This window comes from Balearica regulorum, chromosome 2 (genome assembly GCF_011004875.1).
Source record: "Balearica regulorum gibbericeps isolate bBalReg1 chromosome 2, bBalReg1.pri, whole genome shotgun sequence".
In the NCBI taxonomy this organism is placed as follows: domain Eukaryota; kingdom Metazoa; phylum Chordata; class Aves; order Gruiformes; family Gruidae; genus Balearica; species Balearica regulorum.
Window position 1 is genome coordinate 103,051,995 of NC_046185.1, and position 13,381 is coordinate 103,065,375.

At 42.1% G+C, this 13,381-nt stretch overlaps 1 protein-coding gene across 6 annotated transcripts in view; it reads right to left on the minus strand.

Annotated features, from left to right (window-relative positions):
- Positions 1 to 13,381, minus strand: part of KIAA0319 (KIAA0319 ortholog) — a 64,386-nt gene that overhangs the window by 25,978 nt on the left and 25,027 nt on the right. For 5 of the 6 annotated variants that reach the window (XM_075745182.1, XM_075745178.1, XM_075745180.1 and 2 more), the window contains exons 4-9: positions 6,610 to 6,793; positions 4,351 to 4,449; positions 3,568 to 3,665; positions 3,099 to 3,186; positions 2,448 to 2,540; positions 1,723 to 1,855 (exon numbers count right to left, since the gene is read on the minus strand). In XM_075745182.1, the coding sequence (XP_075601297.1) occupies positions 1,723 to 1,855; positions 2,448 to 2,540; positions 3,099 to 3,186; positions 3,568 to 3,665; positions 4,351 to 4,449; positions 6,610 to 6,793 (695 nt within the window). The remainder of the gene's footprint in view (positions 1 to 1,722; positions 1,856 to 2,447; positions 2,541 to 3,098; positions 3,187 to 3,567; positions 3,666 to 4,350; positions 4,450 to 6,609; positions 6,794 to 13,381) is intronic. The other variant, XM_075745184.1, reaches the window with a different exon arrangement.

A 13,381-nucleotide genomic window follows, 5' to 3' on the forward strand; every position in this document is an offset into this window, starting at 1 on the left:
AACAGAGCCACTGATTAGATTATATGAACTTCTGCTTCAAAGTCCTCAACTAAGGTGGGAAAAATTCAGAAGACTGTTTTCAAACACAGCTTTCAACCTTTAAGAAAAAAAAAGTCTAGCAATTCTGGATCCCAAATGAAACCCTTTCCCTGCAGTCAGTGGCAACTCCAGCAATTTCAAACATATTTCACTGCAAATTCTTTTAAAAATTTACTCTGTGAAAACCAGGGATTTCATTCATCACCCATAGTGGAACAGTCCCTGTTAACGCCTACATCCAAAACTACTCTGCATGTTCAGAAGCTCTGCTTATAGCATAGTAGCAGTTCCTAACTTCTTATTTCTTTTTGGCACAATTATTAATTTTAATGGAGCTTAACATCAGCTCAGATTTTTGAAGATGTCAAATCACAAAACTAAGAAAGTACAGGGCTTAAAAAAAAGCACTACTGACTCTCAGAAACGCAATGACAAATCATCTTAAAATGAGACTGCTGCAGACACCTGAAAGTGATGAAAGACTACCCTGCACAGTGTGGAAAACAACTACATCTCTTATTCACGTCTCATGAAAACTGCAAACAGCTGAACACTGGAAGCCTTCCCCGAGTGGGAACAAAACTAGTGCTCATTAATTCTGTCATTAGGGAACACATACTTTTGCAGTGGGTGCACATCCATGCGTACCAGCAACACTGGATTTTGTTGACTAGCTAATTTCCTATAAGCTTGAACACACTGATCTATTGTTCAAGCACCTCAGCCTCCCCCCAAAGGTACAGAGATATAGCAAGTGATTTCTCAATTGCCTAGGGTTTGGAACATGTTTAGAGCATTGCTTATAAGCGAGCTCTGCCCTTTTTAATACAGAAAAAATCCTATGCTCATTTCTGCCACTGTACAATACGGAACAATTCGAGTAAAGAACACAGGATTGAAGTTGAAGATATGCAAGTTTTGGTGAGGCTTATGCAAAGCACCACATACATACATGTATGCTGGCTTCAACATTCTGCTGATGCTACATTGATACATAATATATTGACTGGTAGGCTGTTACCCACTGGCAGCCAGATAATCCAGGCTGGGTCAGTGGAAAGTCTGCCTCTGTGTAGACTAGGCTTTAAGTTAAAAAGTTCACAAAATGAACTCTGATTTTAACTAAAGCACCCAGAACCACAACCATTGCTTCCACTGTCTGGACAAAATCCAGATTCAGCAATGCACAAAATGGGGGAAAACAGTAGCAAGGCAAAAGCTTTTATGAAGAACGGAATGACTCAAAATCAGCACACAACAGTGCCTTGCGAGGATCAGTCTCTCAATACTGTTCTGACTGTAACCACTCTCCAGGGGATGACTTTCGCAGCTTGACTGTAGAGTCTCATCTCAGGACACTTGCCAACTTCTAAGCTAGAGCCGGGGGGAGGGGGAGGGAGATATATTCTGTCACAGTTGTTATTGCAGGGAGTGGAAGGTATTTAATTTCTGGTACTTTGTTTGCATAACTTTGTGTCATAAAGTATCACTACACCAGTATCACAAAATCACTGCAAGCCCTTTTTAAGCTCCCTATGTTTCTCCATTGTGCAAAATGAAGGGTAACCGCATGCAGAAGAAAAATTTTTTTCTTTGAGGAGGTACATGTGAGCACAAAGAGAAATACTTAGCTGACATCACAGAAATAGTTAAAACCCCAAAAGAAAGTACGCATGCAGGTACCTGAAAGTGTAGTCTCCAGGAACAAGGTTAGACAAGTGCAAGACAGGTGTGTCAGCAGATGCCTTCTGCTCTCGCAAAGGACCTTTAATTTCTTCCCAGTGGTAACTCACTATCTTCATATCATCTATACTTTCTACATTCATTAAAGAAAAACAGATCAGTTTCTTGTAGCAATTGCTGGAATGAACGCTAAAGTCTTTCATGCACTGATCCCTAATTGGTTTTCTACAATTATCTTTTCAAGCATATTCGATCAGGGTTTATGTACCATAGCTGTTAAAACTACAGATTCCAAGCTACATTTGGTATGGTTTATCTAAACAAAAAGAAATTCTTCACACACATACAAATAAAAATCAATCTCAGATTCTGCACATTCCAAGTTGTCTGCTCTCAGTAATTATGAACATACTTATCCCATCATACCCTACATGACAGCTCTCTACCATGGCCTCTGGTTGCTCTGGCATAGAGGCCTTCTGGGCAGGGAGAAGCTGTAAGAGTAGCTGCTGTTTGGAGCAGCCTCCAATACATTGCATCTCACTCCCCAAGTGGGCTGCATTTTATCACTTTTTTATTTATGAACTGGACTCAAATCCCTGAAATAAATCACATTTCAGGGAACTTCTGAGCAAGAAGAAGGAATTTCACTTGTAATTGATAAATAATGTTGTAACTCTACATTAAAAACAGAGGATATAAGCACAGAATGGTCCAGTACATACGACTGCCATCAATGAAGGTAGAAGTTGTAGGCAAAGAAACTTCCTGTACTTTGGGTGAAGCAATGGCAACAGGTGGCTGGTTAACTCTGACTGCTGTGAGAAAGATGGGGAGAAGAGGAAAAAAAAAAAAAAAAAGTAGTGAAAGCCCAGGCAAGACTAATCTGATAATTCTACATATCAATAGTCCCCCGTGATCTAAATCTAGGATTGACAGCTTTGCAGCATCTGCTGTCCTTTTTGGATGAAGGTCAGAAAAATTTACAGAAGAGTAGCACACTGACACAGCAGTCTTCCGCTGCAGTCACTTCTGGCTGGTGTAATTTAGATCAGACCTGGACCTCTAGAGCCACCTCAGCACCTAATTGCTGTTCCTACTTGTACTGGAGAAGAGGACCATAAAAGGTGGCATGATGCTTTCTCAGGTCTTGCCTGAGGAGGGTACAAGGCCAGAAAGCACTTAAACACAGTAAGCAAGATCCTTAACCGTACTTCCTTAAAATGCTTTATAGACACCAAGGTATGAAACATCTCTGCATGACTGTACTACCAGATACCTTTGACAGATAGTAACTGACAGACTATTAGATAAGCACGTTGTACAACTACTTGCACTGAAGAAATTAACTTCATTATTTTAGCCAACCAATTTACCTGGTTTGACTGTGACATTTACAAAACCTTCACCAAAGGCATTTTCACCAGACACCACCACTTTGAAGGCATAAAGTCCCACCGATAACTGAGACAAACACAGAACAAATAGGGTTACATGTAGAATTATACAAAAGCAGTATGCATAAATCTGCCAATTATATTGTAAACAGAGAAAAGTCTGGATATCTAAAAACCTAGAGCTCCTTTTATAAACACATACATAAAAGGCCGCTAGTCACTGCCCAGCAGTGAGGAATACAAAGCAAGCACTTCGGAATTTTTACTCTTAGAAAATTATTAGAGCACTCTAAAAAAGACACTTCTAATCTGGCAAAGATTTGGTGACACATGCAAATGAAGATGACTCTGTCAGTCATTCCTTGAATCAATGTGCCCTTCCGCACAGGTTACACTCCTGTGAAAGGACCACACAAACACAACAAGTCTGAGCTTACAACTCACTCACATGAGAGAGCTTCAAAGTCTGGCTGTGCCTGCGCTCCATTTCACCACCATAGTCAGCAGGGTGAGTAATTAAGCTCCACTCATAGGTGTAGGCTGTTTCTAAGAGCAATAACACAGCATAAGAGTAATCAGTTTTACCTTCAAGATAAGCCCAGGAAACAAAAAAAAAAAAAAAAAAAAATCAAGTTCGCTATCCATTAGATAAAATACTACAGTAGGAAATCATGACTGCTACTGTTTGAGCCTGCAAAATCAAGCAGTACGAACAGATATTAAGGTTCCACAGCGTGCTGTAACTCAGTAAAGCTGCAAGGATGTAATGGACTTCACAAATAACTGACTTCCTCAGAAAAAACAGCTTCACATGAAGTGAATGCATTTTACATAGCTACCTATGAAATATGTATTCTTTGCTGCTGCAGCTTGAAAGCTGGTAGTTTTAAGATAAATGTTGCATTCAGAACCTACTTTCCCCCACCTTTGCTTTACAGCAAGATACTATGACCTGGCTCACATCATCTTTTGGTAGGAACTACAGGCTTTCTATTGAACCATTTGGCTAATGAGTTCAGGTTCTGAAAATAAAAGCCACTTAAAAATAAAAATATCTAAAATCCAAAGGAGGAAATCGTCTCTGCAGTTGGAGCCACAAAATAGGGAGTTGTAGGAGATGAGAAAAATGTTTTTATCCTGAGGTGTGGATATTCATGTAACTCAGGACTTGTCTGCATTTACAGGTTGGTAGTGTGTGCATCTCCTTTAATGGCAAGACCTTTCAACTCACCTGTAGGCGGTGGCGGGACAACAAAGGCATTCAGTTCCACCTCATTTTTAGGTAGCATCACTTGTACGTTATCTCCAGCAGATACAATAAGTTCTTTTACTGTATTTAAGACAGAATGAGTACGTTATGTTTTAACAGATTGGATGGATATAAATTTAGTATCTTCAAATATTATTTGTAATGGATTAAGTAAAATTTGACAAACACTCTACAGTGAACAGGCAAGGATAAGTTAAAAAAAAAAAAATTACTCAGTACATAGTCAAATAACAATCTATTATAATCATGACTATGGCTCCTTCACCTTTTACCGAACCAGAATTTTTCTTCTTCCCTAAATATGAAGTGTCATTTCCCCTACTTCTGTTTTAAAGAAAAGAGGGAATTAAAAAATATGCAATTACAGAAGACAAAAAAGCCACTTGCACCAGAACAAACCTCATTAAATAAAGTAACATAGCATATACTAGAACTCTAATATCATGTCTTCTTTCACTAAGAAGCATTACTTCTATGTTTGTGTGGCACACCTCAATGACCAGCTCAGTCTCCCTTTTAAAAATTCCACTAGTGCAGCAGGGCAAAGGTGTTCTTTTGTAGCTGAACTGCACATTCAATCTATTTGGCATCCAGGAACACCCTCCTAGTTCTCATCTGTGAAAACTCTTTCCTCTTCCAAAAATGCCAAAGTCCACAAATCCAGACCCCAACAGAAACATACCAAAGCATAACTTCAGGAAAGGTTCCCATAGATCTGTATTTCAAAGGTTTTAAATGTCTTCCTTTTAATATTGGGAACCCACAGAACAAAGGTTCTCCATGTTCACTAGTGTCTAAACGTCCAACTTGCAAACTCTGAATAGATGAGCGAGAGACTACTCAGCAGTGGCAGCTGACAGGTCTAAAAATGGATGAAGTGAAGAGGCCACAGTGACAGCACACTTTCTGTCACTGCTACTTAATTGCACCCAAGGGTCCATAATTGCTCGTGGGAGTTGCCCTAGACACCAGTGGAGTGGAGGTCTGTACTTCTCAAAATCCTTTGACTTCCACTTGAGAATAAAATGTCTAGATGAGGGTGATGACCAAAGGAGAGAAGGAGGGATTGTCTTTGAGACTTCCAAGACAGTGGGGCCGAGCATGCACAAACCTAAGGTAACCTTTGTACAAAGCAGTACTTACGGTGAGTTTCACCACAACCTTCCCTTCAGCTTCTTCCAAGCTCCTTTTTGAGTCCTCTTCAGCCTCCTCCTGTGAAGGAGGAGGAGCTGCCTAGTCAATACTCAATGGTAATGATGATCCATTGCCTTGGAGAAGGATCTCTTGTAGCTCATGTCTTCTTGTTATCTCCTACAGCTATTCTGGCTGGCAGGTTACAGTGTGGCAGAGGGTACTGAGAATGTCCCAAACCAGACTTGCTCTACCAGGAACCGAAGGGCTTAGCTCTCCATATCCCTCAGTACATCAGGAGTGCAGAAGAACACACATTTGTGCTTCCCTGCTTCTTGTGGTCCTTCTAAACCCTTTGTCAGGGTGCACAGGGAGGCAGGAAACTCAGCAGGAAAAAGGAGATACTCTAACATACACACACAATTTAACACAACTACAGAGGACACAGTGGTTAAACATGTCCTGTTTTCAAAATAAAAACTTTTGCTCTGCAGCTGGAAATCTTATAAGCTTCCTCACAGCTTCAGAATTAGAGTAAAACTTTGTTTTCCCCAGGATGAGGATTCTCCCCCACTAAGGGCTAGGCTTCTCCCCTGCTAAGGGCGAGGCTTCCTCAGGTCCCACCGATGTTCCTGCATGATATCTGACAACTATATATGGTGGGAACCCTACTGAAAAGTTTCTAGGAAGGAGAAATGTTCTCAAGAGTCACATAAAAATAACCGTATGCCTAGAAGAGGCTATAGTGAAAGTCCAGAAAGCCTTAGGTATTTCTCACCAAGTACAAAAATGAACCCATTTTATAAAGGCTCTTAATCTCTGCTTTTTTCTTTGCTGTATTTGCTTGAGTTATAATTTCCCACTAATGATGGATTTGATCAGCTCTGCCTCGGAAGTAACTGGCTAAGGGGTCTGGAGTTTGCAGTGTTACTCTAGGTCGACATGCTTAAAGTGGGATGATGTTACATTTGGATAAAGAGCAAGCTTGTAACTAAAAACAGGTTGGAAGTCTGACATTAGTAAAGCCATCCCCACCCACCATCCAACCTGCAGGTACCCCTCAGATCTCCAGCTATGTCAAAACATTACCTGCTTTAGCATCAGTAGCAGGTGGTGTGAATTGCTGCATGGGCTCAGGTGACACAGTATTAGTGGAAAGTAGCATGATTCCACCTTCAGTGGCATTCTCTGGGGCCACTGTGGGAGTCTGGGTTTTCTCTGACACACCTGGGGAGAAATCCAGTTTGTCTGAAGAAGCAGAAGGCGTAGCAGCCTGAAATTGAATTATAAGGAAAGAGTTGTCATAAGTGAGCCACTTTCCACATTTCTAGATTTAGAGGTATGCTGTTTCTTTAAAAAGCACGTAGTGTGAACCTACTGACTTATGTTACTAGGCGGTTTTATTCATATACAGAATATTTATCAAAGGACCACTGTTTTGTTTGGTGGGTTGTTTGTGGAGGTTTTTTCCCCCTCCCTCATCAGGTTTTGTGAGAAATGCTAATAATTTTCCAAGTTTCAGATGCAGAACAGGATAGGCTATGCTCATCAAAATGAGGTAACCTGGAATACAACTAAAGCTATCAGTTCTCAAAATAATAAAGAACAGTAGGACAGGTCTAAATATAGTCATAAACCTTTAAAAGTCAATGACAAAGTCTGTGTGGTGAATATTATTGTGTTCATGCTGTATACAAAGAAACATAACAGAACATTGCCTCTTACTCTATCTGGTCAGACCAGAACTCACTCATGCCTTCTTACTTCCTCACCACTAATAAAATGCCCACTTCAATCACACTTCAGTAGTGTTCTTCTCACTGACCCACCTTGGTAGTAAATCAGAACTGCAGCAAAAGACATAGCAAGTTTTGCAGGAATAACTCAGCATTGTGTCAGCCTTGCCCATCACCTTGCCCCCTTCTCTGGTCCCATCACTTTTCAAAGACACATTAGTCTGAATGGGCCAACAGTTTTTCCTTATATTCTCAAGACTTATTTCTGACCTAACATCTAGAGAAAAGCATTTTGCCAGTTTGGGTACTGTGTGTGGCACATGAAGCATCACATACTGCTGTTATTTGTACATAATCTATTAACTGAAGCATAGGATTATGAAGGATGGTAAAATGCATGCTTGTATCACAGAATGGCTGAGGTGGAAAGGGACCTTTGGAGATAAGTCTAGTCCAACTCCTTTCCTCAAAGCAGGGTCAGCTACTGCAGATTGCTCAGAGCCATGACCATTCAGGTTTTTAATATTTCCAAGGATAGTGAATCCACAACACCTCTGGAAAACCTGTTCCAGTGTTTACCATCCTCACAGGAAAAAATAAAAAGATGGTTTTTAATGTTTAAACAGAATTCCTTGTATTTCAATTTGTGTCCGTTGCCTCTTGTCCTGTCACTGGACAGCACTGAAAAGAACCTGACTTCATCTTCTTCATTCCTGCCATCAGTTGTTTATATACATTGATAAGATCCCCCTGAACTGTCTCTGCTCAAGGATGAACAGTCCCAGATCGCAGCTTCAGATTTCAGGTGCTCCACTTTCACTCCACAGTCTGTTGCCTCCCTAGGAAATCAGAGCAGCTCTGCCTTGGATGTGGGCAGGAGGAAAAGCTCCCTGTGCAGCTGGGAATGTAAAATCAATGCCAGGGACTGTTGCTTCCCAGCCTGCGAGGAAACAAGAGAGCATGGAAGTCATCTGCAACTCCATCTCTGCCTTCAACAAAGACAGAGAGAAAAGATCCCTGTGCAGGTGGGACAGTGACAGGAGTGTTGAGGACTGTGGCTGCCTACCCTGGGAGGATGCCAAGGACCACACCAAGAGCTGCACCTCCAGATGGGTCCATAACACAGATGAAGCAAGCACCTTTGTGACCTCCAGCTCTACTCAATATGCAGATAGCAAAAGACCTCTCTGAGCAGTTGGGATACTGGCAACAGGATTAGGGACTGCAGCTCTCTCTGCATGCCAAGTCTAGGCCCTCAGCAGGAACATCACCCTTGACAACATTATCACGCACAGGCAGAGCCCTAAACCCATCCTGCCTCATACCTTGACAAAAGGCTTTTCCTCCAGACAGCTCTGCTTTACAAACTCACTCCATCCCACATCTTCCAAAAAGATCTTCTTTACCACACTTTGGCAAAACAAAGTGTTTCTTTGCCTTCCAAATCCAAGGGAAATCTACATTTCTGAGCTTCATCTGGCTTTCCTCCTCTCCTGGCCCTTTGCCAATCTAGCAGCTGAGAAGCAGCCATCCTGGCTTTCTAGGACAGGTGGGAACAAAGTCGCCTCAAACATACCTTTCCTGGGACGCTCTCTTCTGCAATGGCATCAAACACCTCTTCAGTCAGCAAGCCTAGGCAAGACTCTGCAGTCAAAAAAGGTGCCCTGTGGCACTGCCACATCTGAAGCAGTGTCACAGCCAAAAAGATAGCTCAAATTAAGAATGTTAGCATGCAGCAGATAATTGGGGCAGGGGCAATGCAAGAAATTGAGCTCTCAGAAACTGTTACTGAGAGATAGGCTGGAGCAGATGCATAGGGCAAGATTAACCTAAATTCCAGCTTGGGAACTAAAAGGAAAAGGAAAGAAAAGGAGGACTCTTTCTGGGAGTGAGTAGGGTAGGCAGTTCTGTTGGCACGGGCTTTGTGGTTTTCCTGTTCGCTTTTACCCACCTGTACAGCCACTACTGTTTGTTACAAAATAAACACACTAACCATGAGGGCCCATGTCCTTCAGTTCTCGGGGTTTGACTTGAGTGTAGATCCCTTGAGAAAACAAGAACAACTCCATAATCAAAAAGGAAAAAAAAATAAAAAATCATGCATTTCCCTGGGGAAGCTCAGAGTTACTGTGCAGGCAATAGCATCATGCCAAAGGGGATCCTTTCCCACTTCTAGTCCCTGCCTGACCCCACAGATTGGGTGCTTTCTTTTCTCCCCACGAATGGGAAGGACAAGCCCAACCATGCTGCCTTGCTCTGTCCCGATCCTCCAGGGTATCCATCTTTCCCCCTCAAGGAAGCATCTTCCCCAAGTACTCCTAAAGACAATTGATCAGGACTCTGGTGAGTCAAGACCTGCTAGTATTATGTTTTATACGACTGCTTCCCCAGCAGTGTATCCCCCGTGTCCCTCTGCACATATGACTACTACACAACTGCAGTGCCATTTGCTCTCATTTATCTGGAAAAGCTTATGGAAGCCAGCTCTGTCAGCTAAATGTTTCTCTGTCACCAGTCTGCTTCTCCTTCCTTCCCTCCATTCAGTTATCTGTCTGATTTCAAACAAGTATCACCTCTACTAATTGTGTAGTTGGGGAGTGGCATAAGAGCAAACCATCATACTGTATGACATGAAGTGCAGACTTCAAGCAAGAAACATTTTTGACAGGTAAATCTAAATATCAAACCATCTTTCAGAAGTCTTATATATCCCCTAGGGATCAAGTCAATGCATTTTTAACCAAACAGGACTGTTCAGCGTTCTCAGGCCTCAAAATTACCAGAGAGCCAAAATAAAATATAAACATTTCTGATATTCCACTTCATTCTAACCTTAAATATCAATTCCAAGGGCATACCAATCAGATATTAAAAGGCTTTTCATCACATATATTGTCAGCCATCTTAAGCTTTCTTAAGTAGAGCTTTATGCATTTTGACTGCACCATTATTCCTGCAAATGCAATAAACTCAAGAATCAAGTCAGGCCTAACCTATGGAATAAATGTTTGAAACATTGCATCATCAACATAGCCAGATTCGAGCTACTGCTTAGATCTGAAAAACCTAACCTTGCTTAACAGATCAGCAGTTAGCTGGAAATTTTTAAAAGATAATTAATGCTTCACAGGTATCTCGCTTCAAAGATGGGCAGTACTGCAGATTTCTGTTTTGGGCAGCTTGAGATCATTCACTCTGTACAGATTTCTAAATATATTCACATTATTGAGCTGCTAGAGGATGACAGTCCAAAGGAACACTCTGAACTCTGATGTAAACCAAAACCAGGTTACTGAGTTAAGTGACAAACCCTGCGTGGTCTATCCCAAGTCATGTACAGAAGCCCTCTACATCTGACAGCATTTATGGCAAGGATGGTCCCAGGGCACAGACTCCGGAGGCCTGTGTTTGGCTGGTCTCAGTTTAAAATCCCTCTCCAGGTCCTTGCTCAAAGAACACAGCACCTGAGGACACTGCATCCTGCTGACTACTGTGAAGGGAGGGACCTGCATTTTTGCCACCGACTTGCTTGTCAAAACAGCTTTGTCTGGAACCTGCGGGAGGGAGTGTATCAGCACAAATCTAGGAACAGAGCTGTTGAATTGCTGTGGCAGAATTAAGCAGGAGATAGGAAAATACTGTATAACATGTAATAAACAAAGGGAATGTCATTAAAGTTATTAGCAAAAATGGTTTTAAGACCTTCATATTTTCATAACCCATACAAAATGATAACAGTTTGAGAGGTAGTTTGGATCACATACAGTGAGAAAACTATTTGGAGACATCTTGACATTTTTCACGTAGTATAAAAACTTAAAAGTTTCCTTAATAACAAAATTTGGTTTCCAAAGAAACATTTTTTCAGAAGGAAACACAAATACGTGCCTGAACAATCCATACAAGATTTGATTCAAATGTCTACTTGCTGGAGAAAGAAACACATTAAGGAGGAAATCCTATCACCAGAATTTATCACAGGCAGCATCTTTTTTCACTAGAGTCAAAAGTGCAGTTCTCAAACCAGAAAAACTTGAAGCCAAGCCCGAAGTTTGTGTCAAACATAATCAGCAGGAGGTGGCAGGGGACTGGCTGCAGGGGCCACGCCTGTGGTCCCAGACAGTTTGGCAATGCATGGAAACAAGCCACCACAAACTAACACTGCAACCACTCAGGCATAGTTAAGAAAGGACAATAACCACTGGGGGCAGGAGACACGGGAGGAGGTTGGGGAGACAGACAACAGGAGACATGAGAGAGAACATGTGGAAGGGGACATTATTTGGCATAGGGCTGGAGATACCCTCCTGGATAGAGGCACTTCATGCCACCTCCCAGAGGACTGAGGCCCACAGAGAAGGCCACACCAGAGCAGAGGAAACAAGTAAGAAGAAAGGAACAGTGAAAGAACAGAAAGAAGCAACAAGGGGCAAAAAGGAAACCAGCATGCACTGACCCCAACCTCCTGTGTTGCCTGTCACCTCACTGAAGGGACTGAGTGTAATGTGCAGTGAAAAGAAGGGGAGTGGAAACTAGGAAGGGGAGAGGAGATGTGTCTGGACTGAAGTTGAAACTGGGGAAGGCCAGGGAAAAGTGTTTGTCAAAACTGCTCATCATCTTCATTTCTCTACAAATGTCTAAATTCAAAAGATTCCCACTTAGGAAACCAAGACTGCACAGACTTTGGCAGTTTCCCAAAACCTTCAGCTTCTCCAGATTCTTAACCTTTCTCTACATTAATAGAGAGCCTTTAGAGTCATTTCACAACACATTTCATGAACAGCTTTCAATGCTATCCCATCAACCCTCTACAGCTCTGCTAGTAGAACACTGCCAGATCACCTTCTAACTAGAGTTGTCTTATCAGCTCTTCAATATCACTACCAGCTGGGGCTAAAGACTGACCCAGTTTTGGAGCTTTGTCCCTTCTGCACTGAAAGAAGCAAGCTCATTCCTCAGCCTTTCCACAGGAATTTCAATGGCTGTGCTGGCATAATGTAAAGACCACACAGGAACACCACCTCCATGTCCCAGTGAGAAATAAGTTTCTCTCCATTCCACTTCACAATAAACTCCCATCTACACAGGCAGTGCACAAAGAGAAAGCAAAATCTTTCTACTCTGTCTGGGGTGGCAAAATCAGAGTAGAGATTTACAAAGTAGGTTTGGCCATATATATTGTTATCACTGCAAGACATGAAATGTCAACTTCCATAAAGCTGTATTCAGATGATCACTTGGGGAACAATTTGCTCAGCTCTGTTTGCCACACGCTTTAGGTGAACTCCACGTTGTATGGCTTCTCTAAGGCACAAGGCATAAGCAGTTCCGTCAGCAGAGACTGAGACAATTGGCTAAAGCTTAGCATAGAGCAACTGTGGCTTCCATTTGCCAGCAAAACACAATGGAGGCAAGCTTCAAGTCTTACTGCACACCCAAAGTGCACAAACATGGTGGTCCATGGAGCCACTGCAGGTTCTTGTCATTGCTTAATTTCCAGCACACAGCACAGGCTGTAACTAGAAGATGCTTGTTAGTTTCCCATAGCAGATGGGAGGAAAAACAGGAGATGAGCTTAGTACAGCAGTGGTTGGGTTTCCTTAATTTTAACTTTGTAAAAACAGCTCAGCTATTGCCTTTTGTTAGTACTGCAACTCTAATGCATGACAGAATGTCAGTCTGTTAATGTCATCAGTATGTAAATACCATTACATTGTTGTAACCCAGGATGTGAGTGGCATGTTACAGGAATTACTACAGCAGGAACTATCTGAACCAGTGGAGGACAAGCCTTACAAGAAGCAGCACAAGTGCAGCAGTGACCCAACCTGAGCTGGCTTTGATGCCCAGCAACTCCACACAACACACCACCTCTCCTGTCCTGAGGGATCACCATAACAGATGGAGCCCAAGGTCACAGGCTAAATGAACTGAGTGGACATTTTGTGGACATTTTATAGGGGTGGTCCATAAACTAAAAGAATGATAGCCATGTATTGTATCAAAGGATGGGAAGTGTGGTAGGATTTAATGAGGATTGTATTGGATGGGATATTGGTGAGGATTAATGAGGCTGTATCAGATAGTGTGGGACCTGAGCATGACATAAATTGTACGGAATAAGG